Raw genomic sequence first — 23,433 nt, 5'->3', positions numbered from 1 at the left:
CCATTGATCAATGGAGTCTCCAAGTACAACACATGCGTCAAAGTATGACCTAGTAATCGTTTGCCCCGTCGATTGGCCCCTTGCCGTTATCCTTATTCAATGGGTGCTGCAAAGAAATATTTTACAGTGTCAGGTGTATAATATAAATAAATATAAAGGGGTTGCAAGGGGTGGAAATGTAATTATCCGAAAATGTTAGGGTTGATTTCATAATTACAGTAAAATGGGAGGAAAGAATGAGTGGTGTAAACAATATTTTTAATATTGTCAGGTGTATAATATAATAATAAAAAGGGCTTGCAAGGGATGGAAATGTAATTATACAAAAATGTTAGGGATGATTTTGTAATTAAAAGTGAATGGGAGAGGAAAAGAATGGGTGCAACAAGCAATATTGTAAAAAATACTGGGGTAATATAATATTAAAAAGGGATTATGAGGGGTGGAAATGTAATTATCCGAAAATATTAGGGCTGATTTTATAGTTACAGGAAAATGAAAGAAAATAATGGGTGCAGTTGGCAATAATTTAAAATTTTCAGATGTATAAACTAATAATAAAAATACCTTCCAAGGGGTGGTAATGTAATTAACCAAATTATCCCACACAATCCTCCCAACCATTCCTGAGATTGGCTCATTCGGATTCAATCCTACAGTTCCATATCCAACCAACCAAACCCGAGATACCATCCATACTTCACTAATCCATACAGTGTCATTTTCCAATTAAGCCCCAATCCCATCCCACCCCATCCCTCCAACCAAAAGGGGCCTTAGTGGATTACACTAATTAGACCGACAATTCGTTACCCTTTTTTTCTTTTTGGTTCAGGTTCTTGAACAACCGAAGTGATGCCGAATTTGTTTGTATACATTTGTTAATAGTGGTGTTGGATGAACATTTGTTAATAGTGGTTTTGGATGAACATATACTGGATTACACTAATTTAACAATGGATTACGTTATTTTTAATGTGGATTATGCTTATTTTATAGTAAATTTTACTTCAATTCCATAGTGGTTTTCGATAAATTTATGCTTATTTTATATTAATTTGTACTTTAATTTCATAGTGGTTTTCGATAAATTTAGTGGTTTTTATGTTATATAGTAGGTATACAGAGTGGTTTTTATGTTTATATAGCTTTGTTATATAGAGTAATTTTCATGGTTATATAGAGTGGTTTTTATTTTAAAAAAAAAAACTGGAAAGAAAATAAAAAAAAAACCATTTTGAAAAATTGAAATTAAGAAAAAATAAAAACCATGGAAAAACAAAAATAAAAATAAAACCATTTTTTTAAATTAAAATAAAAAAACATGAAAAATATAAATAAAAAAATAATTTAAAATAAAAAACCAAAAATAATAATAATAATAATAATAATAATAATAATAATAATAATAATAATAATAATAATAATAATAATAATAATAATAATAATAATAATAATAATAATAATAATAATAATAATAATAATAATAATAATAATAATAATAAAATAATTACAAAATTTTCTTTTAAATCGAAATAAAGAAAACTATTAAACAAAATTAAAAAAAAGGAAAAAAAACTGAAGTGACGTGACAAGGGAAATAATTTTTGGAGAAGATTTGGGTGTAGATTATGGGTATAATTTTTTTTAAATTAAATAATTATACTAATTAATAGTCAGTGGGGGCATATATGGTTTTTTCAGGTCCATTAAATTTATCTCAAATATTATTTATAAATAAAGAATTTATCAAGAATTAAAATCTCAATGAAGGATGTTTGGCATATAGCCTCGTATAAATATTAGAACCAGTTAATCATCAAAATTAGAAAGAGGTTCGCAATAATACAGTGACATAGTCGATAGAACATGACCTAAATAAGAAAAGAATCTCATTATAAATTATTTTAGTATATTGCATCAAATCACCCCCACTTAATGATTTGAGCTTATAAAGCAAGAAACTTGTATTCATCGGTTCTTGCATCTTTTTTCTATTTCCATTTTTACCCCTAAATACTAATAATGTGCTCTCTACAACCCAAAAAACAGCCCCCCAATGGGAAAAGCAAAGAAGAAGATGAAAAAGAGGAAGAGATTGTGACGAGCCACATATACTTGAAACCGGCCCATAGAACCGGCAATCTCGACAAAGCGGTGGTTCTCCGGCGGATTCGCCACCGGAAGCGTATCAATAAGGTCAAAGCTGCCGTGCAAGCCCTTCTTGGCTCCTCCTTCGGTGAGACTAACTAGTAATTCTGTGTATATATTTGTGAAAGTTTGTGATCGATGGCATTACCTGTAATTAGTTGTATAGCTGTAAAGGCATGCACAGAAAAAGTTGATCTTATCATCAACTTGTTAATTATGCATGTTTATTTGAGTATTATTTACTAGTAATGGAATCTTTACCTTTTGTCAACTTTTGATTAAAATGTGTTGCTAGAGAATAATTAAGTACCAATTCATCATACTAATTAATGTTATTAGTATTATTATTATTTTTAAATAAAAATTGTAGGATTAAACTCATCCACACGCAGATGTTGGGGAAATTCTATGATACACCTGGTGAATATAACCAGACACCATAATTAATAAGAGTCCCACTACGGGTTCAGTTATGGCCCAATGAATTTTGAAAATTATAATTATAAAATAAATAAAAAAGGACAGATGTTGCACATGCACAACACGTAAGCATTTAAAGATAGACAGATATATACACCCACTCGCCAGTGGTCACTATAGTATATATACAACTGTTCCCAAGCAGTATAAAACGAAAAGAATCTTGGAATTTTTTTTGATTTTTTTTTAATATTAGATTATCAATTTGGCCCAGTCCATTATATTTCTAACTAAATTTAATGTAAATTAAATCGGATCCATCGAAGCCAGTCTGATCAGATCCATAGAACTGTATCCAAATTGGCGGGCTTAATAATTACCAACAAATAATTAAAAAAGAAAAAGCAAAATGTGTGATCTTGATTTTACAAAATTAAACATGGAAATATAGTAGTTGTGTTTTTAAATTGTAAGAAAGAAATATTTTATTAGATATACACACATCTAATAGTACACCGACAATCATAGAATAATATTAAATTCGCCGGCCAATCAAAATTCAGCAACCGACGGCGGCGCCAAAATAATAAAAAAATAACAAAAAAAAAGCCAGCAAGCAACAGTATATCCGGTCTAGAAACTAGCACGTTTCAACGACGTTACGGTAACGGAGGCGCCTAACGGCGACGGCGCAACCTCAACGTCGAACGAGTCGTAACGGCGGAAAAGCTCCACCAGAAGCAACCTGGACGCCAGCACCACGAAATCCTTGCCGGCGCACTGCTTGTTGGTAACCGCCGCCGCCTCATTCTCCGGTCCGTTAGACCACAACACGTGCTTCAAAAGCCTCTCCCCCTCCCCGACGAACCGGTCCGGCACAAACTCATCCGCCCGGTCGAATATCTTCGGGTCCCGGGTCGCAAAAGCCTGAAACCCGTACAGCATCTCCCCCTCCTTCACCCGAAACGCCGCCTCGTGTGATTCCACCACCAAATCCCGTTTCGCCCTCCCGTACTGCGACGCCACCGGCGGCTCGATCCGGAGCGCCTCGTACACCACCGACTTCATCAGCGGCATGTTCTCCATCGCCGCCATGGTCGCAGCAGCACCCCCTCCTCCGCCGCCGTCTGACCCCAGCGCCGACCGGATTTCTCCGGCGAGTTCGGCGTGGAGCTTGGCTCCGGCGCGGCCGATCCACTTCAGCATGTTCGGGAAAAGGATCTTCATGCCGCCGAACGAGTTGAAGCAGGTGGTGAAGACGAGGTTGTGGCAGGCCTCGTCGCGTGACAGGCCGAGCTTCTCCGCCTGGTCGAGCACGGCCCCGGAGCTCTCGTAGAAGAAGTCGTACAGCCGCCGGTAATCTTTTTTGATCAAGAACGGCGGCAGAGAGAAAGTGTGGAGAAGCCCGTCTTCAATCGGTCTCGGCAAACCAAGAACCAGCAGCGGGTGCAGATGGAACAACACCCATTTGCTGATAAGCTTCGGCCCGTCGGGCCCAAGCTTCGTCTCGTTCGGGTCGGCGCCGTAGAAAGACCGGGCCAAGAAATTGAACGCGGCTTGCTCGTTAGCCGAGCCGAAGTCGGCTTTCCCTTTGGCGGATATATCCTCCTCCAAACTCCGAAACAGCTCGCCGTAGCAGTTCCGAAACTCCGGGATCACGTGATCGCGCCGGTACGAGAGCAAGAAGAACATGAGCTTCTTCAGAACGGCGTGGTTCGGCTCCGACGGGTCGAGAAAGGAGAGGGTTCTGTAGCCGCCCGTGAGCTCGGTTGACGGCATGTAAGTGCCGGTGAAGAGATCCTTCTTCTCGACTTTATCCGTGTCGAAGAGGACCGGAAAACTCTTCCCGTCGAGCAGAACGACGACGTTCGGGTTGACCGAAATAAAAGGCCCCGGCGGCATGTTTGTACGGAATACGGTGGAGTTGTATCTCTGGATTCTCGACTTGAAAAATTCTTCCTTGCCTTGGTTGTAGAAATAGTCCTGCCGGTCTTTCCATGCTCCGATCAACGGGAGGCCGTAATTTCCGGGGATCTTCAGGATTGGCAAATTGGAGGCTGGTTTATAAGGTGGCGCCACCGCCGCCGCCGCCGTGTATGAATTATGATCAGGTACGGTGGCTGTGATGATCGGGAGTGAATAATGCCGCCGCCGCCCTTTGAGGTTGGTGGAAGTGGCGGGCGGCGGTAGTTTATAAGTTGAAGAAGTGGAAGAAAGAGATGACAGAGAAGAAGAAGCAGCAGCCATTGATGAAACTGTTGGAAATGTTGGTGGGATTGAAGATATATAAATAAGATAGAGATAGTGCCATAGTGGTGGACTGGTGGGGATGAAATAAGAAAATAAAATGATGACTTTTATTAGAATAGTGAAAGATTATACTGAATTTCTTAGTGGGAAGTGGGTCCCACTACTAAAGGCACTGGATATGTGCTATAATGCCCCTCCAATAGTGGAAAATGTGAGAAAATTAATAATTAATAATTAATAAATTAGAACAACCGTGAAAAATGTGAAATAAATGAAGATATCCACTTTATTGTGTACTTGGGAAGTTGGATCACACAGTCAGTTATCAAGTATATTTGAGCCGAAAATTTGATTAAATAATTACCCACTTAACACACATATACATGGATGTGTGTGATTATGTGTAAATCTACGGTTCAAATCCACCCCGCAACAGTAATTAGATACAAGATCAATGGACGGAACGAAGTCACTAATTAGCCGCGGAATGAGAGAGAGACCTAAGTCAACACCTAATTTTGAAAAGTCAAAGATGCTAAGATTAAGTCAACACTTCCACACTACCGGCCAAAATGACAACACCTGGATCCACGTGTTCAATTATATTTTGGTCTTAACCCAAAAATAAAAATAAAAATAAAAAGGCCAAATTAATATTGGATTTTAGGGCAACATTCTGAGAATTCAAAAGACCACACAATTTCCACAAAGAAAATATATACTCTGCCAAATCTATGATTTTTAAGTCTGAGAGAGAGTGTTTCCAAACTCCGGTTTGAAGAGATTTATGCCGAGTTCGACTTGGAATACTTCGCAAAATTCCGTGATCAGTGATTTGTGAGTGATATCAATCAATTCAGAATCAACGGTTTGATGATGATGATTATTATTATCTTCTTCTACGTACCGTTTAGATGGAGAATTTTCTTTGAGCAGAGACTTTATGCTTCCGACTCTGCGATTCTGAATCCCGCATGGAATTATGTTCTGAAACGGAGTCATGTCTGTGGTGACATTCAATGCCAAGCCGTGATATGTTATCCATTTCGATACTTTCACTCCAATGGCTGCTAATTTCGCATTACCTGGAAATAATCAAGAATGTTTACACTTTATCAACAACAGATATAGAACAAAATTTACATGACAAAAAAATTCTCTGCATATCACATTTAATAGAGATTTTAAGGTGAAACGAATTAAGTGGTGGGCTTTACGGGATCTTTTCATGAACAATTTTCGAAATATTTGTCACAATGTTTCGTCAAAGTCACTTGATTCTATAGTAAATCATCACCATCGAACAGAAGAACTAATAATGATTCCGATTCTTGCTCAAAACCAGGGTGCTAATACGCATCTAATACAACCTGTTTTATATGGTTTTAAAATTCAATCACTGGTTTTACCAGACATATATAAGTAACAGACAATCAACTTCACGACAGAAGAACCAGCATGGAGCTTAAAGGCCTTTCCTCCATCAAAGCAAAAGCTATGACTGAACATGTATTTTCCTTTATTACCTATATTAAAAATCCTAAATTTTAATTTTTGCTCTATAATAATAGATATTCAACTTTCCCTGTTGTCTTTCTATTCAACTATTTGGGCTCCATCATTTCATTCTCGTGGATTCGGACCCTCTCACTGGTAAAGTTGGTGCATATGATTTTTCCAAAATATGAATATAAAAGGACTTCTATTTCAAATACAGTTAAACCTCTATAAATTAATACAGTTGGGACTAGGGAAATTCTATTAATTTAGCGAATTATTAAATTATCAAGTTAATAATTTAACACATTATCACCGAGTCGGGACCGAGAGAAACTATTATTTAAGCAAGGTTATTGATTTATCGAGTACTACTTTATCGAGGTTCTACTCTACATATTGTGCCAAGAAAAGACCAAAATGCCCTTTCAGAGCAGCAAAGCATAGAAATCGAGATAATTACCTACCCAAACACCGGTTAAGCCCTCTACGCGTGAAGCTTCAATACCAAATGCCGAATGCAGAGCACGAATAACCACCTCCTCAAGTGCCCTCAAGTACCAATGAAGATCCATTTTGTGATACCGAAGATTCATAATAGGGTACATCACTATCTACAATACAATAAACCACAACTTAAATTATCATGCATACATACATATATCTTATTATATCACCTCTCTTCCAATTCAATAACCGGTTCCAAATAAACTCAACCACTTTAGAACGTCGATTCTTTATCAAATTTGTTGAAGAACTACATACCTGACCAGGGCCATGATAAGTTACTTCACCACCGCGTTCGGTTCGATACAAATCGAAAGGTGCATTCTTCACATCAAAATTCAAGTATTTTTCCGAACTGCCAGCGCCCAATGTGTAAACAGGGTGGTGTTGCAGAATGATCAAAGAATCGGTTAAGTCTTCGTTCTTCTCGATCAATGCCTTTTTCTCTTTCACTATAGCATTTTGCCATGACCACGCCTCAGTATACGGTACCAGCTCTTTGTGCAAATCATATAAATCACACCTAAAAATCATCCAAAACACACACACACACACACACACACACACACACACACACACACATATAAGAAGAAGCATAAGAAGATCGATAAAACAGATTTTGGTGTAAACTGCCAAAATTATCGATTCATAATTAGAATTACGACAAAAGTTACCTTCTTTTGAGACTAGGGCTAACAGGAACAGTCGAATCGGCGAGACAACAGTGAGATATTTGGGCTGATTTTGATGGGATTTGCGTTAAGTGTGGCGGGAAGGAGCTCAAAATGGGATTGACCCATAGAATCATTTCTTCGAACAGTTGGTCTACGAGTGCAAGGGGCGGAAATTGGGAGATGAGCACGCCATAAAAGAGGTTTTCGTTCGAATTGGTGTTCTAAATTTGGAAATATCAGAAGAACAGAATGAAAATTATCGCCGGCGGTGGAGGAGAGGAAGTAAAGCTTCACTGCGAGCGGCAGTTGGAGAGGCGGAGCAAAAGAGAGCGGTGAGCGCAGCAGATTTGACTCTATGTAATTTGTATTCACTTTTTTTCAATGTTTAAATTAAAAAAAAAATAAAAAAAAATTAACATGTATCGTCGTCTACTGATTAATTTATTTTATTTATTTATTTATTTATTTATTATTATTATTATTATTATTATTATTATTATTATTATTATTATTATTATTATTATTACTGAAATGATTTGTGCAGGCCAAAATTAAACATTCAGGCACATTTTTTACCATTTTTCAAAAAACAAAAAGTAAAAAAACTCAAAACTCTCTCAACCTTTCGATTTTCTTTCGCAAAGCCCGTGCAAATCGTCAACAGATCGGAGGTAATTTTTACGTTTTTACGATCCTCTTGTTATGTAGATTACGAATCCGGAAAAAAAAAACGAAAAAAATCACACGTTGGCCTGCTCGTGTGAATTTACACGAGCGCATCCACTGTGCTCGTGTAAATCCACACGAGCAGGCATTTTTATTATTTTTTTTTATTTTTTTTAATTGCTCGTGTAAAAACACACGAGTGGTTGCAAAGTGCTCGTGTGAAATCACACGAGCAGTTTGCAACCGCTCGTGTGTTTTTACACGAGCAGATTATTATTAGTTTTTTTTTTTTTTTTTTTTGATTTATAAGATGCTCGTGCAAAAACATGCGAGCATTTCAACAGTGCTCGTGTGAAATCAGATGAGCACTGTTGAAATGCTCGTGTGTTTTTGCACGAGCACAAAAATTTAATTTTTTTTTTTTTTTTTTTATTTTTAATTGGGTAGGAATAGTACAAAAGGTAAATAGTTATGGTAAAAAGGTAAAAAATCATGGTAAAAAAGTGCCTGAATGTTTAATTTGGCCTGCGTATATCACCACCCTTATTATTATTATTATTATTATTATTATTATTTGATAAGTAAGAAAAAATGGGGTGGCAGATGGAAAATAATAAGAATGAAAAAGTTGGCTGCACAATTTGGTCCGTTCTTCATTTCCACTTCTCATTGTTCCAATATGTACAACTAGGGGTGAAAGTTGGGAACGAAATTTTCGATTTTCACAGGTTTCGATCAGATAAATTTCAAATTTGGAATAATTGTTTTCATTCCGAATTCCAAAATTTTAATTTCCAAAAAGAATATCATTTTTTTGGATCGAATTTGGAATTATATGAAAAGTATTTGAAATTCCTCGTTTTCGATCCGATTTAATTCCAAATTAATTCTAAAATTTTCATTTTCTTCCCGAAAAAATACACCAATAAATAATATGTGTGTGTGTGTGTGTATGCATATTATATCTTAGGTAAAATAAATTAAATATTCAATCATATTTAGGGCCTTAGGATATAGGTCTCCGGTGACAAAGTTTATTTGAACTAAAAGACAAGTCTAACTAAACATTTGCTTCACGTCCTTTATAAAATTCAATCCAAAAGTGCCCCTCCACTCAAATTCGAAATATTTATTAAGTAAATTCCAAACTGTATTTATCATTTTATTTATTATGCATTGAATATTTTCATATTTCCATCTAATATTTTTTTTCTCATAATATCTTTTTGTCTTCCTTTTTTTCTATATTCATTTTAGCATTTTATACACTATTATAAAAATTTCTTTATTTTTTTCCTTTTTTTCCGTCTTAATATTGAGAATTGAAAAAAAATGCTATTTTCTTTTAATTTTTTTTAATTTCAGTTTACATATTTTTCAATTTTTCTGTAGTATACTATGGTAAATTACGATGTACTGTAGTATACTATAGTGTAGTGATGTACTATGGTATACTACGGTGTAGTATAGTATACTACGATATACTATACTTTACTACCAAATCCTAGTCACCAAGACGTCGCAAACCCTAGCAGCCAACGTAGCCGCCACCAAGCCGTCGCAAACCCTAGCAGCCAACGTAGCCGCCACCAACCCTAGCAACCCACGCTCGCAGCCGCCGCGACTATAGTCACCTACCAACTTTGGAAAAACCTAGATCTGACATTTGAAGCCAAATCAAGCAAAAATCTTTCAAAAAACAAGGAAATCGAATCCAATTTATTAGTCAAAAATATATTTTCCATAACATCTCAACCATAATCACAGCCCCCACCCCGCACAACCCCCACCACACCTCCACCCGCCGCCGCCGCCGCCGCCTCGTCCGTCGCTGCCGCTACCTCCAACACACTCTCTCGATCCACCGCCCGTGTTCCTGCTCCCTCCATTACCGGCGGTGGTTGCCTTTGTGCAATTACTAAAGAATAAGAGAAAGATAGAAAGATGAGAGCAAAGAACGAGAGAGAGAAAGGGGAGATAGAGAGAATGTGTGAGAGAGAGGAAGATTGAGAGAGAGAACGTGCGAGGGAGGGAGAGAAAACAAAAAGAAGAAAAATAAATCTCAATTGACGTAAATATCTAGGTTTATATAATTTAGGGTATAAGGGCAAGATAGGAATTAAAAAAAATTAGGAATATGGCTCATATATTATTTAAAACTAAGAATTTAATTAAAAACTTGAATTTGAGTTTGTCATTTAGTTCAAATTAGGTTTCATTTGAGGGACTCGTGCATATTAACTCTTAGTTTTATGATTTTATGAAAGTGGATCTTCTGATTTTTTAAAATTCATGAAAGTTTTCGAATTTTTTATAAAATGTTTAAAACTTTGAGAAACTAAAATGAACTTTTAGATTGCGAAAAGAATCGAAAATTTTGCTATAATTCCGAACCGATCCATCCGACTACCAGCCATACATATAACTTAATACATTTCATTAAGATTTTTCTTGATATACTACATAAAATCTCGAGTTTTGAGCTTATTAAAGGTTCAATAAAACTTTGATAAGAGACCAAATATTATCAAATGTGGTTCGAGAAAAGAAAAAAAAAAAAAAAAAAGTCAATAGAATGAGAACATCAAAAGGAATCATCAAAAAAATTCTATTTGAAGAGTGACCAAGCCAACGGCTCATAAGTATAGACCAGCAAAATTAATTCACTCCAAATTTAATTTCATACAACCTTTTTTTACGGCCCGCATTGTTCTTGGGCCCACACGTGTGTGCTGGCCGAGGAAAATCAAACTGACACGTGATAGTTGTCTTATGAATATTCAATAATCAAACACCATCTCCCCAAGAAAAAGTGAAAGCAAAAAGTCGAAAAAGGGTCTTCATACATACATAATAAAACGACAAATTTACAGACAATATGCCACGAATCTTCCCTCCATTTTCATGCACTATTTATACAACGTGAAAGAGCCCATCACCACAAAATATCATCACCTAATTCTTTCTTTCTCTCTCTAGAATTAGAAACTTCCAAATTAACCAACAACAACAATGGCTGCAACTAGGCTGCTAAGAATGTCTAAACCAATAGGTCTAATTGGCGTTTCCAATGAAGCAGTTTCATTAATGGTTTCTAGGCCTAGGAGATTAATGTGTCTCAACAAAGTAGGGCTGAGTTCCGAGAATCCACCGGCCGGTGGCGGTGGAGAGAGGAAACCGGTGGCGGCAAAGGCGGCCGGACGTGCTTCATCGTCTTGCCTACTCGTTTCGGAACCAAAGTCGGATAAAGGAATAATAGATTTGAACTTGCTATTTTCATATGTTGCTAGCGTAATGTCCCATTGGATGAAATTCATCACGAAACGAAGGGTGTACCGGAGGTTTCATCTGCAGATGTTTGTTGAGAAGGTGATTTTCGAATTTCTGCGCATTCTTGAATTATTGAAAATTAAAAAAAAATATTCTACTACTTAATAGATGAATTTTTTTTTGGTGTTTTTTTTTTTGCAGGCTATAGTTGATTGTAGATTCTTAACACTACTAGGGGTTGCTGGATCTCTGCTTGGTTCAGTGCTCTGCTTTGTTGAGGTAATAATTACAATTTTACAATGTTCATAAAAGAAAGAGAAATCCAAATTTAATTATTAAAAAAAAAGATCGATATTGTTTGTTAATCGAAAAAGTGTTGTTTAACAGGGGTGTTTTCTGATTATGGAGTCATATTTTCAATATTTTCATTCGATTTCGCAAATGTTGGAGCAAGGACATGTCGTGATCCTACTACTCGAAGCCCTCGGTAATTGTTTTCCGAATCTTGATCACCGATTTTAATTTACCATACAATACTAAAATGCCAAGTTATTATTGATTATAAATTTATAATTTCAACACTAATTAATTAGTTCTTTTGGCAGATATGTTCCTAATGGGCACAGCAATGCTTACTTTCGGAATGGCTTTACACGTAATGTTTGTCGGACAAGAAAATCGCAAAGGCAAAGGATCGAACCATTCAAATTCAACTTCATCCATGAATTACAATCTCGATGTATAGCGATCATATTCTCCATTTCAAGAATCATGTTTTTATTTTGTTTTGAAAAATCATATGAATGCAATTGTTTTGGTTACTGATCAAAGTACGTAACATCCTAATTTCAGAAACTGTCGTCGTGGATAGGAATGGAATCTGCCGTGCAAGCAAAGTCGAAAATCGGGCATGCTGTAATAATGATTCTTCAAGTACAAGTGTTGGAGAAGTTCAAGAGCATACCAGTGACTAACGGTGTGGATCTTGCCTACATGGCGGGTGCCGTTTTTCTATCCGCTGCTTCTGTTTTCCTTCTCTCTAGAATTGCTGTTTCTCATGCTGTGACCGAAATATAAATACGGGATGTATCGTAAATTCGTTTATTCAATTGGGTACAGTTTCTAGACACACAAGTAACATATAGTTGCGTGCTGTATAGAAAGTAAAGAAGGGCTGTTGTAATATTCAGTATAATTAAGACATTCTTTTATTCTTCGATTTTTGTAATTTGCTGCAGTGCTTCATGTTATATAGATTTTTTGTTTTTATCAAGTCTTTCTTGAACTGAAAGTGAAAGCAAACCATCGTTAAGTATTAAAAGCACGCGGTTACAAACGTATGTCGGTACCTAACCCCATAATAAGGAATTTAAGCCAAGTAAAACAACTCAAAGGTACACTATGAAACAACCATCATTAACCAAAGCATTCAGTTTACAATAGACACATAAACATACGTGATCTTTTAGTGTATAGAAACTTTCTTCAGGATTGGTACATACACAAAAGCCTCCGTAGTGAATGCACACGTGGCATATATATGTCTTCACCTCAACCTCCGAGTGGTCTACGAATAAATCAAATCGGAGACCCCACGAAAGGCGAAAAGGAATACAACAGAGGCGATTTTACACCCAAGAGAAAGCGGTACAAAAATGTAAAGTAAAGAAGTTTACAACAGTGACCGCTCTTTCTATATTGATGCTGTTATCTCTCTCATTTGTGCAACGGCAGGGATGGGCTCGTTTGGGTAAATTTTAGCAATAAGTTGAGCAAAGTTTTCATACTTCTCGAGAAACTCCCTCTGCCATTAGTTATAGATACCATCAGTAATATATTTAGATAGCAGCCAAAAGAGCATGTTCGTTGGTATAGATTTTGATAGAAGCATGTCACATGTCATGTGTGGTAAGGTATTTACGAAAATACCTTGCACTTGTCCCATAGTGAAGGCAACATTTCATCTGAGGTCAAATTCTTCTGCAATCTTTTATACATTGTGATGATAGACTTGTCAACCTACATAAATAAAACGATATTGTTCATTGTAAATTGTTCAAATCAGTTGCCGAGTCTCAAATATTATTTAAAATCTCATACCCCAGATAGACTTGATTTTACAACCTTGCGCAGATCCATTTTTGACAATCCAAGCTGGAATGGTATCTGAAATTTTTGTAGTATCTTTAACTTTAGTCTCGGATTAGATCAATTAAATGCTAGGTAGTATTGGCAAAACCAATCATTCGTGTAACTATTTCTGCATAGTGTACTCTTTTCCGAATTCATATAAAAATAGTACATCTGGGAGTCGACAGCTGACAAATAAAGTAACATGAATAGAGTTTCTCCAGTTGGTAAAATGTCATGGAAGTTACAATATACCCTATTATCTAGGAGAGGCCAATACAGAGGATCTATAGAATGATTAATATGGGATATGCTTCAGAAACTAACCTCTTCTGGTGTAATGGTATACATCAAATCCTCTATTTTGCGAGCAAACTGAAAGAGTCGCTCAAATTGCTGCATTTAATAAAATAATTTCAATATGCAGATACTAAAAATAAAATTGCTACCACAACTATGAAAGAGAACAACTTACATAGTATACGATTGCGCTTATAAAGCGGGCACAAGCTTCTTCATAAGATTTACTTGCTTGGCGATAAGCTTTTGCCAAAGAAGGCACAACATTGGCCAGTTCAAACAGACTGCAGATTCCAATCAACTCAGGAACAGTTGGAAGCAAACCAAACAATATATATATATATATATATATATATATATATATATATATATATATATATATATATATATATATATATATATATATATATATATATATATATATATATATATATATATATACATAACAAAAGAAAAAATAAATAAATAAATCAACATATCATGTGATATATGAGTACAATCTCATAATAATACCTGTTCTGGAATGCAGCATAATTTTCTAAAAGCAAGATATCAGCATTTTTGGGGTCTCCTTGAGCAATTTTATCCAATGTCACAAACATTATGTTTACCTGCCAAATTTTGTTTTCAAATAAAAAAATGCAGACCATTCATAACTAGGAAAAGGAATCTATACTGCAATGAAATATGTCGATTGAAACTATGGCATAATATATAAATTGAAGCCGATCTCTCATGCACATGAATAAGAGTTGGAAGATAAAATATTTGATATTCATATTTCTAAATTTCTTACTCGGGGCAAAATATGACCCAACTTTAACACTAGTTTTTTTCTAAATCTCTTGAAGGGAATTGGTCAAGATATCATCCCACGAGGATATGTTAAGTTGGCGGAGTTCGAAAGGACCCGTATAATAACATATCAAATCTTATTCCAACTTATTCTCATTTTGATCTTTACATCCGGTCTTTTGAAAAAGGGCATAAGAGAGGCAAATACTTTTACTTAATTTTTTTTCTTGAAAACATACTCAGCAATATATGTAACACACAACAATAAACTACCTAATAAATCGAAATTGTTTCTCTTCATTGTTATTAGACCAAATGATAATCTATGTTACATGACATGTTTATAGATTGTTGTGACCAAATAGAATAGATTTTTTACAGCAAATCACATCCTACAACAATTTCCTTCTAAAATCTAGGTAACCATATTAAATTATATACTGCCAAATCAATATTACAGATTACGTTAAAAATGTATATACACTTTCATGAAGAAAACTGAAGATTTCAAACCATAATACGCATAACATCACTGGACCGAAATATGTCAGCGTATAGCAGACATCTGAAAATAACATATAACCAGCAAATAGAGTTGAGAAAATGGTTTTAAGAAGAGCACTCACAAACTTTGTGTAAGCCTGATCAACCAAATTCCTCGACTGTCCCTGTATATAATGCTCCATGCGAGTTGCAAGAGTAGCAAATCTAAAAAAACGCTAAACCAATAAATTTACGTATGACAATATGTATTACTGAATGCTAAAGAAATCTGCAAGCACTATACACACAATTATACAGAGAAACTTCATTTCTTGTACGTGTTTTCAAAGTTCTTCACGGAGTATTCAACTTTTCTAGAGAAATAATGAATCAAATAATTTACTTCAGAAATTTGAGTTCATCCCAATTGCAGTGTACACATAACTATTAGCAAAAAATTAAATGTTTGTTTCAATGAATCCCAAAAGTTTCTTGTTCTACCAATGTTCAGCTTCAACAACAGACACTACTGTTGAGTGGCCTAGCAGGTTACATAAACATTTACACTCATTTAATTCAATACATCCTCCTCCAGTATGTATACAAGTCCTCAAATAACAAAATGGCAGTCAAGAAATAATATGGCCATTTAGGTTCAGCTTACCTGGGTATATATGACAAGACGCCGACTTGTCTAACATTTCGATCATTTCTTTCGATTTGGTGGCAAGCTTCATCCACAAACTGAAATAGGAGATATATAATCAGGCAGATGAACATCATTGGGTAAAGTAGACAATATTTGTCATTACATGACAGTTGCATAGAACTGAACTGTTCAGTCATATTTCTTATTTCTAACTCAATATATTTCCACATCTCTCCTTTCAAAATGTGTTCTGATAATTTATTAAGACCTCCATGGTATACCAAAGGCAACAAAATGAGGGAAGTTATGAGTTGAAAATCTGAAGTAAACCTATTAGAAAGAGGGTAGGTTGAGTTTAATTTATCATTGTCAATGGATAGGATAGCTTCAGCTTCTTTTCTCACACAGTTGAGGGGAGCGCTTTTCTTTTCTATTCAACAGTTTCCCTAGAGATATAAACTAGCCCAATACTTGGTTCATTCAAAACTGTTAGAAAACATCAAAGAATCCCTCCAAACTCGTCCTGCTTTTCATTTCAAACATCATACATAAGCATATAGGACACACCCTATCCCTGTTTCCAGCTCATGAATAAGTTTCTTACGAGAGGATGATAACTTACGCGGCTGAACTGTGTAGAAATTCGGGTTTCAAGGTCATCAAGTAAAATACGCACAAACCCTGCTGCATCAGCTTTTTGACCAGAAATATAGCGTTCTGTAATTCCATGCATAGATATACATCGTAGAGGATCAATCTTGTATGCCCAGTCAACCACAGCATAGAAATCTTCCTAAAATGTCAACATGGAGACGGAAAGGAGGAAGACAATTTTCCATCATAAACAAGGGAACTTGAGCTGTAAATCTCAGAATTAACAGTTTCAAATTACAAATTGACAAAAACCTGTATTCCGTCAAGCAAATCATGAAGTGATTCATTCAATGCCTGCAAGTCTGCCGATTTCTTACCTACAAAATTGCGAGAGTGGGATGACTTTCGTACAGTGGGCTAAAGCAAAATGGAAAAACAATGAAGATTTACCGGCTTTGTCATTTTCATCAATGTCCATGATGCCCAAATCATCATCATTATCATCATCAGTCGGTGCAATTTTATTGCCATCTGGAACTTCAAAACACATGAAGTGTGCAAAGAAAGAACTCTGGAGTTTATCAACAATAATATGAGAAGCAGGTATCTCGTCAAGAAAGAGAAAGAAACAAAAGCAGAGAGAAAATAACAAAGCCTAATTATAACCTCATCTACAAGGAGTGGAATGAAAATTGTAAGCATTTTAGCATATGCCTCAGAAACAATAGAAGTATCTGCACTATTCGCACTTTGATTAGAGCCTGTGGAACCATCAAGCCATACAGTTGGATTCCTTGATGCTTTTGTACTTGCACGAAGTTCATTTGCAAACTCACGAGCCTGGAAAACCAAAACCATCACTCTTAGCTTGCAAGTAGAAATTGCTTTTTTCTATATGCAAGCGTGAACTAATAGACTGACACAAACATCCATTCACATGATCAAATATCAAACACAACTGTTAAATCTATATAAGCAGTCATGTTTCCTGATAATTTGTGACACCCCAAGAGCCACATCACATTAACTGTTATTTGAAAAAAGATTGATCAGCTGAAGGAGAACAGTAAATCAGACCAAAGGAAAATAAGAATATACATGCTACAATACCAACGAGGCAACGACTGCTCCATAAGTCATTAGTTTGCCAAAAAAAAGGGAGAGGCCCCCACTTGAGCCAGATCAGAGTTTTTAGGTGTGACTTGAAAAGTCAAACTCTTTTGTATCTTTATATTATGGCCTAAAAAACTGGTTGTGGGTTAGTGGTGGAACAGTGTCGTATCATTATTCTAACTGATAATAAGTTTTGAAAAATAATTGTCATTTTATGAAATAGACCGAAATGACAGAGGGAGTAACTATATAAAACCCATCCTGAATTGTTGATATAGTGAAAATATGCACAGTTATGCATAACATTCTCATGATACTCAAATGAGCTCTATATCTGCACAACCAATCTTCATGTGTAGAAACAATAGAAACAACTTATAAAACCTTACTAGATAATATAAATTCTAGTTGTAAACATGAAGATGACAGAAAAAAGAAAACTTCAACGATGTTGCCAGAAAATAATCTATTTCCTGACCTCTCGACGTAGGAGTAAATTCAGAGAGCTGCAGTAAGCTTTCCTTAGTGGGCCCAAGCAATTCTTGTCTAGATTCTGAAATATGCAAGAGAAAGAGAGAGTGGACTGTATGAGGAAATAATGGAACACACCAGAACAGCTATAAATACGGCAAAAGCTCTTGATCATACCTTCAAGTGCTGCAAAAGGCGAGCATATGTCCTGCACTTGTACCGTAAGTCAGCATGATCAGGCCTCTTCAGTTGTCCACGCTGTTATAGACCACGCGATCAGCAAAAAACTTCGAATCCATTCAACAGATTTAATAATTGAAAAACACCAAGTATCTTTCCATGGCAATACCTGAGAGAAATAACTCTTGTCACTTATCATGAAATCCACCAAACTAGAAAAATAGTTTCTTAAGAACTCAGATGCTCTTTTCACAAAATTGTTTCTCAACTTCTCAAGATCTGCCCGCTTCTCTCTAACCTGTGAGTTTCAGTCACTGTTGCTAGTAAGAAAACTTATCCAAATTATTGCACCTAGGTTACCACAATAAATCCTTTTCGCAGTTTCACAAATTTCAAAATATTACTTTGAACTATTTCAAGTTATGTTTCAAGACAATTCATCTTCTTGAAATAAATAAATAAATATATATATATATATATATATATATATAGATAAAAAATAAATAAATAAAAAAACACTCAAAACAGTAAATCATAAGATTTTGACAAATATTGCCAAAAGAGAAGCCTCATCAACCAATCTCAGAAGCAAGTCAAACTCCTCCTGAATCTACTATGTGACACCATATTTTTTACATAACTACCCTTTTGCAGTTAATCTTGATAAAAAACAAAGTAACAGAATCAGGACAGATTGTCTACATACAGATCTCATATTTGAATAGCTACGGTCCAACTGGGGAACTTCAAGGCTCCTTAAAGCATTGGCTAGCCACTCACATGCTTCTATATTTTGAACCATGCGAGCCTCATCAAAAGAACCCCCTGTTAGACATGTCGCGTACTGCATTTAAAAAGAAATTAACAAATAGTAAGACCAAAACTTATAAGAAGAGGGACTTGTATAATCGCAAAAGGTGTCTATTATAAAGAGAATGACACCCAGCATTGTTAATAAAATGTCATTATTTATCTAAAAATAACTATGTAAAAAGACCTCAGATGGGATACGTAAACTTTCAAGAAGTTTTTCAAGTTCCTCAATTAATGACTTGTTGTTAACTGACTGCATTTCCAGCTTGTTATTTCGGATTTCAATCTGCACATCACAAAAGCATATTGTAATGTGTTAGCAAACTAGAGCAAAGCATTTCATTTCCGAGGTTGGTTATGTCTCAGAAAGTGCTTCTGAAATTTATCAACATGGTTTAAATAAACAAGGTATCACTCAAATAACAAATACATGGATTAGATGGAATTAGGATCTATAGCTTCATGAATCAAATCTTCGAAATCACACGAATGCAACACAAAGACCATGACATATATTAGATCAAACATATTATACTTTTCCAAATCATATAATGGTTAAGGATCTATACCGACTCTATGTCCTCTCTCATGTGCCGTAGTTTTAGATTGAAAACGCCAAGCCATTCATCCATATCCTCAACACAGTTGGTGGCTGACTCAAGCCCCTGTAATACCTATCGGACTCAGAAAAAAAAGGTGCATTAAATATTGTGAGGATAACCTATATGAAGTACCCAAAAGAAGGGAACTGGAGCTTGGATGGATTAAAAAGCAATAACATAGGAATTCACAGGCTACCTCATCTATTAAAGGTTCATTCTCCAAAATGGAATGCACATTAGCTGCTTCTAATGCTTGAAGCTCTCGCTTCAACCGCTCAGAAAATGCCTCTGCTTCACCGATGCCCAAGACATAACTGCAAGTTAGCAAGTCCCAATTGCATCAGCTCTGAGTTCCAATAACACAAAAACGTTGTGAAAGCATATGAGACAAATGGCTAGATTAAATTTCCATAATTAACATAACGAGAAGCAAAACAGAAGACAGTAGCAGAATCTACTGACTCCAGTATAATTCTGCAGGTGAGTCAGGGAATAGTAGACTTGCCCTTTCACTTGCAACTTCTAGAACTTCAATAAGGTAAACATATTAAATAAAATGTCTCATTTAAACAACATGATGTAGCTCATGATTGATGCGTGTTGTCAGGTATATTATCCGGGCTTCATTGACTAATATCTTAGATCTTCATAAAGCATTTCATGGAAAATTGTCATGAATAGTGATTAGTTAACATGATCACGCGTGGAGGTAAAATATAACTATGTTTTCTATCGAATTGAAGGGACATCTGTGAATGACAGGAAGACGATTCTCAGGCAACAAACCATGTTAACAGTGACAGGCAGCGGATAACGGCATAAGTACTACCACCCATGTTAATTTTTTTTTATAACAACAGTTCAGGATTTTTCTTCAGGAAAAATTATGATATGATGATGTTCTCTTTAGTTTGACTATTTGAAATCGCATCGCATGTGAATTTCGTAATCAACTTGACTAGATGCCATTAATTCAGCTCAATATGATACATTTAGTTTCAAAATAGAAGTACATACGTGCCTAAAAGAGCCTCCATATCCTCTTCCTCCGCTTGAGACACAAGTTCTCTTTCAACTGTCACTTTCATGTCGCGTTCTGCAACTGCAGTCGTAACTGGCCCGTCTTGAAGGATACTTTTTTGCTTACTAGTTGCTGGTGTATTTTCCTGTAAAAGATATAAAATGACTTCACATTTAGAATTAATGATGGAGAAAATAGCAAAAACTGCCCAATCAAAGTCATAGATCATTAGATCTACAAAACCAATCATTTAGGAAGATGATATCCATTAAACAGAGGATTAGTTCCATTTGATGTTATATAAACTGGAAACAGGTAGCTGTCAAAGAAATATTAAAAACACAAGTCCCTATATATTAGAATAAAACATTTATCTGCTTCATAGTTGCTTCAAGTATATAGATGAAATACCATAAAGAAAAGATTCGTTCATAAACTGAGTGATATTTTCATAAGAAACTTGATGAACCATAATAGCATAGCAATCTTTTTTCAGAGTAATAGTCACTACTGTCGCAGTGGATTTGAAATGAAAAAAAGTAGGCAAAACCATTGTGCCCAAATTTCAATGACTAAAATTAACAGAGGGGGGTATAAAGAACATTCATCGGTTAATTACTGTTAACAAACTGATGGATGAAGAAAGAAAGAAACTGAATTGTATCTCCATGCACCTTAATCCAAAGAGCCATCTCCACGACATCTATGCCAACAACTTTAGGGAGACGACCAGAGACATCCTTGCAGACATTTAGGATGCAAATCAGAAGACGGTTCCTTAAAATCAACATTTACAGAAGAAAAAAAATCCAAAGTCATTTTCAAATAATAGATGGATTAGTAAAGAAACCACGATGCATGGCATACCTGTCGTCGACATTCCTCATTGTCCACTGAGGTGGAGCAACACTTTGACTTCTCAGGGTATCAAATCCCTGTATGAACAGGATCAACACTAACCACAGTCACGAGATGTGTTTAACACGAGGCATGATCATGAATTTCAGAATGAAAAAGAAATCTAGTGAGATTGTATAGAGCTATACCAACAAAAAAGTGCATCCACTCGGATCATTTGTAACAACTTCCACTTTCGATAGATGCTTCAGCTTGTAGAGTTTCGCAGGCTATAAGCCAATGAAACAAATTCAAATAAGCCAGTAATACATACTTACTTTCAATTGAAGTGGTTTGTCGGTCAATAATCAATACAAAAAAGGTGTCGAATAATATCTACTATGCCATGTTTTAAACTTTCATTTTCTACCATTGTAGCTCAATTTATTGTTACAGTCCATGGATTCTTACTTGATTCAGATCAACTTTTACAATTACGGTAGTTATTTCAAGGATTGTAGCATATTAAAAAAAATTAACAATATGTACTTACTTCAAGCACACCTCCACTGGAATATTTTAAGACACGAAGAAAAGCTAGAGTCCGTTGTCCTTCTACCTTTTCTGCAACCAACCATGTCAAGTAATCAATACTACATCTATTCTAGATTGAGAACTTAATTGGTACAGTCGTACAGATTTAGTTAGTTAATTCATCATAGTTAACTTCTTGTCAACTATCCAAATCTAACTTTCATAATGATTCTCTGAAAACTGAAAAACTAATCAACTGTGGATGAACCAACTCAAACATAAGATTTAAAATCTACTGTTGTCTGTTGGTCTGAATCAGCATATCTCCTCTAAAGTTATCTAAAACAAAAATTACACAACAATGGAAAGTGAAAGTTCGTTATTAGTAGCAATTAATCCTAGTAAAAAGAACTTGATCATAAAGTCCACAACCAAAGGCGTCCAGGAAAACTGAAACACAATGTAGAGAGTAAATAAGTGAAATATAATAAGCTATCGGCTGTCCCCACTAGATTCTAAGCTGATTAACATCCGAAATTCAAGCACCAAATATCCAGGTTCAATTTCAAAATTAAATGCAGCGGTAAAATTCTTATTGATCAAACTGCAAGTAGTTTGCAGTTAATCATGCGTATAAATCCTATCTCCATGACCACAAATCATACATATACAATGAAGGAGATAAAATAGAAAAATATCTAAAAACAAATTGATAGTTCGTACTCGAAATGGCGAGAACACGAGGCTTGGCCATGTGACCTCGTCCCAACTTGCCGGATTTTCCCCAGATCCCACGGCTTTTGGCCACCCTGATCGACAGTACGATATCTTGTTTGGTGCCGTCCATCGCGGCCGCGCAGGCGCGCCGGAGCTCGTCATCATCGGCGCTGGATTTCGCCATTCTTCTCTGAGCTTCCGATGAGAACGACTTTTGGTTGGGGTTTTTGGTTTTCTTTTTTGGGGAGTTTGCAAGTAAAACTTGGTAAAACTATCGTGCGCGTAAGTCGTAAATGTTGAAAGTTGAAACTACATCGAAACTGTACTTTCTTAAACCACCCAAAAGATTCACGAAATTGTAAGAGTCTCCCCGTTACTTTTAATTTATGTCAATAACATCCCCGCGAGGATTTAGGTAAATGCAACCATGAGATTAGGAAAATAGGGATTAATTATGCTTATCATGACAAAATACGGATTAATTATATGTCTTTGTTTTGATTGCTATTTTTTTTTATAAATTGCACTATATTAACGCATTCTATAAATATCAACTTAAATAATACTTATAATCCAATTTTATCGGAGTAGAGTCCAATGAAAAAAAAAAATAGGGTATCGAATAGCTAAACTACCATTTTAATGATCCCAAATACAACTTGACATCAAAATGATTTTCATCATTTTCGACGTGTGTCTTCTACATAAGTACCATGATTTTTATATTTCTTTTTATTTACTATAATGTCTATTTTTGTA

The 23,433-nt window shown here is 35.6% G+C and overlaps 4 protein-coding genes across 6 annotated transcripts; 1 reads left to right on the top strand and 3 right to left on the bottom strand.

Moving 5' to 3' along the window:
• Positions 1-3,030: 3,030 nt before the first annotated feature.
• AOS (allene oxide synthase) lies at positions 3,031-4,818 on the bottom strand. The gene has a single exon (XM_088813215.1). The coding sequence runs from the start codon at positions 4,816-4,818 to the stop codon at positions 3,205-3,207; it is 1,614 nt and encodes a 537-aa protein (XP_088669341.1). The 3' UTR covers positions 3,031-3,204.
• LOC148765471 (octanoyltransferase LIP2p2, chloroplastic-like) lies at positions 3,031-7,918 on the bottom strand. 2 transcript variants are annotated; one of them, XM_088813216.1, is made up of 4 exons: positions 7,500-7,891; positions 7,084-7,348; positions 6,782-6,932; positions 3,031-5,906 (listed from the first exon to the last, which is right to left on the bottom strand). In XM_088813216.1, exons 1-4 carry the CDS (start codon positions 7,631-7,633, stop codon positions 5,563-5,565), a joined length of 894 nt encoding a protein of 297 aa, XP_088669342.1. In that variant the 5' UTR covers positions 7,634-7,891; the 3' UTR covers positions 3,031-5,562. The 2 variants fall into 2 exon arrangements, with proteins under 2 accessions (XP_088669342.1, XP_088669343.1); XM_088813217.1 differs by having other exon boundaries at positions 5,323-5,906; positions 6,786-6,932; positions 7,500-7,918.
• Positions 7,919-11,109: 3,191 nt separating this feature from the next.
• On the top strand, positions 11,110-12,651 carry LOC105959193 (hypothetical protein). The gene is made up of 5 exons (XM_012983239.2): positions 11,110-11,534; positions 11,637-11,714; positions 11,823-11,922; positions 12,041-12,174; positions 12,288-12,651. Exons 1-5 carry the CDS (start codon positions 11,178-11,180, stop codon positions 12,510-12,512), a joined length of 894 nt encoding a protein of 297 aa, XP_012838693.2. The 5' UTR covers positions 11,110-11,177; the 3' UTR covers positions 12,513-12,651.
• Positions 12,652-12,830: 179 nt separating this feature from the next.
• LOC105959192 (exocyst complex component SEC3A) lies at positions 12,831-23,173 on the bottom strand. 2 transcript variants are annotated; one of them, XM_012983238.2, is made up of 25 exons: positions 22,681-23,173; positions 21,977-22,047; positions 21,633-21,713; positions 21,454-21,521; positions 21,261-21,363; positions 20,583-20,731; positions 19,762-19,879; positions 19,533-19,637; positions 19,148-19,249; positions 18,857-18,994; positions 18,320-18,448; positions 18,148-18,228; positions 17,978-18,052; positions 17,053-17,226; positions 16,837-16,957; positions 16,699-16,763; positions 16,415-16,585; positions 15,808-15,887; positions 15,287-15,368; positions 14,379-14,476; positions 14,041-14,149; positions 13,893-13,961; positions 13,536-13,601; positions 13,365-13,454; positions 12,831-13,239 (listed from the first exon to the last, which is right to left on the bottom strand). In XM_012983238.2, the coding sequence occupies exons 1-25, from the start codon at positions 22,856-22,858 to the stop codon at positions 13,129-13,131; spliced, it is 2,634 nt and encodes an 877-aa protein (XP_012838692.2). In that variant the 5' UTR covers positions 22,859-23,173; the 3' UTR covers positions 12,831-13,128. The 2 variants fall into 2 exon arrangements, with proteins under 2 accessions (XP_012838692.2, XP_088669340.1); XM_088813214.1 differs by having other exon boundaries at positions 21,261-21,326; positions 22,681-22,958.
• Positions 23,174-23,433: the final 260 nt, after the last annotated feature.

The sequence above is a fragment of the Erythranthe guttata genome, chromosome 14 (assembly GCF_056151865.1).
Source record: "Erythranthe guttata isolate IM_541 chromosome 14, IM_541, whole genome shotgun sequence".
Lineage (NCBI taxonomy): Eukaryota > Viridiplantae > Streptophyta > Magnoliopsida > Lamiales > Phrymaceae > Erythranthe > Erythranthe guttata.
Note: the sequence above shows the minus strand (reverse complement) of the source record. Positions and strands in the feature narration are given on the sequence as shown.

Bases quoted from the DNA above. Each gene is read 5' to 3' on its own strand.
- LOC105959193 (XM_012983239.2), top strand. From the start codon at position 11,178: ATGGCTGCAACTAGGCTGCTAAGAATGTCTAAACCAATAGGTCTAATT. The intron at 11,715-11,822 runs GTAATAATTACA...GTTGTTTAACAG, and splicing joins CAGTGCTCTGCTTTGTTGAG to GGGTGTTTTCTGATTATGGA. The intron at 12,175-12,287 runs GTATAGCGATCA...TCCTAATTTCAG, and splicing joins CCATGAATTACAATCTCGAT to AAACTGTCGTCGTGGATAGG.
- AOS (XM_088813215.1), bottom strand. From the start codon at position 4,818: ATGGCTGCTGCTTCTTCTTCTCTGTCATCTCTTTCTTCCACTTCTTCA.
- LOC105959192 (XM_012983238.2), bottom strand. From the start codon at position 22,858: ATGGCGAAATCCAGCGCCGATGATGACGAGCTCCGGCGCGCCTGCGCG. The intron at 22,048-22,680 runs GTACGAACTATC...GGTTGGTTGCAG, and splicing joins TCGTGTTCTCGCCATTTCGA to AAAAGGTAGAAGGACAACGG. The intron at 18,053-18,147 runs GTATGATCAAGA...TGCATATTTCAG, and splicing joins GCCTTTTGCAGCACTTGAAG to AATCTAGACAAGAATTGCTT.
- LOC148765471 (XM_088813216.1), bottom strand. From the start codon at position 7,633: ATGATTCTATGGGTCAATCCCATTTTGAGCTCCTTCCCGCCACACTTA. The intron at 7,349-7,499 runs GTAACTTTTGTC...GATGATTTTTAG, and splicing joins AGCCCTAGTCTCAAAAGAAG to GTGTGATTTATATGATTTGC. The intron at 5,907-6,781 runs GTAATTATCTCG...GATTATTTCCAG, and splicing joins CTTAACCGGTGTTTGGGTAG to GTAATGCGAAATTAGCAGCC.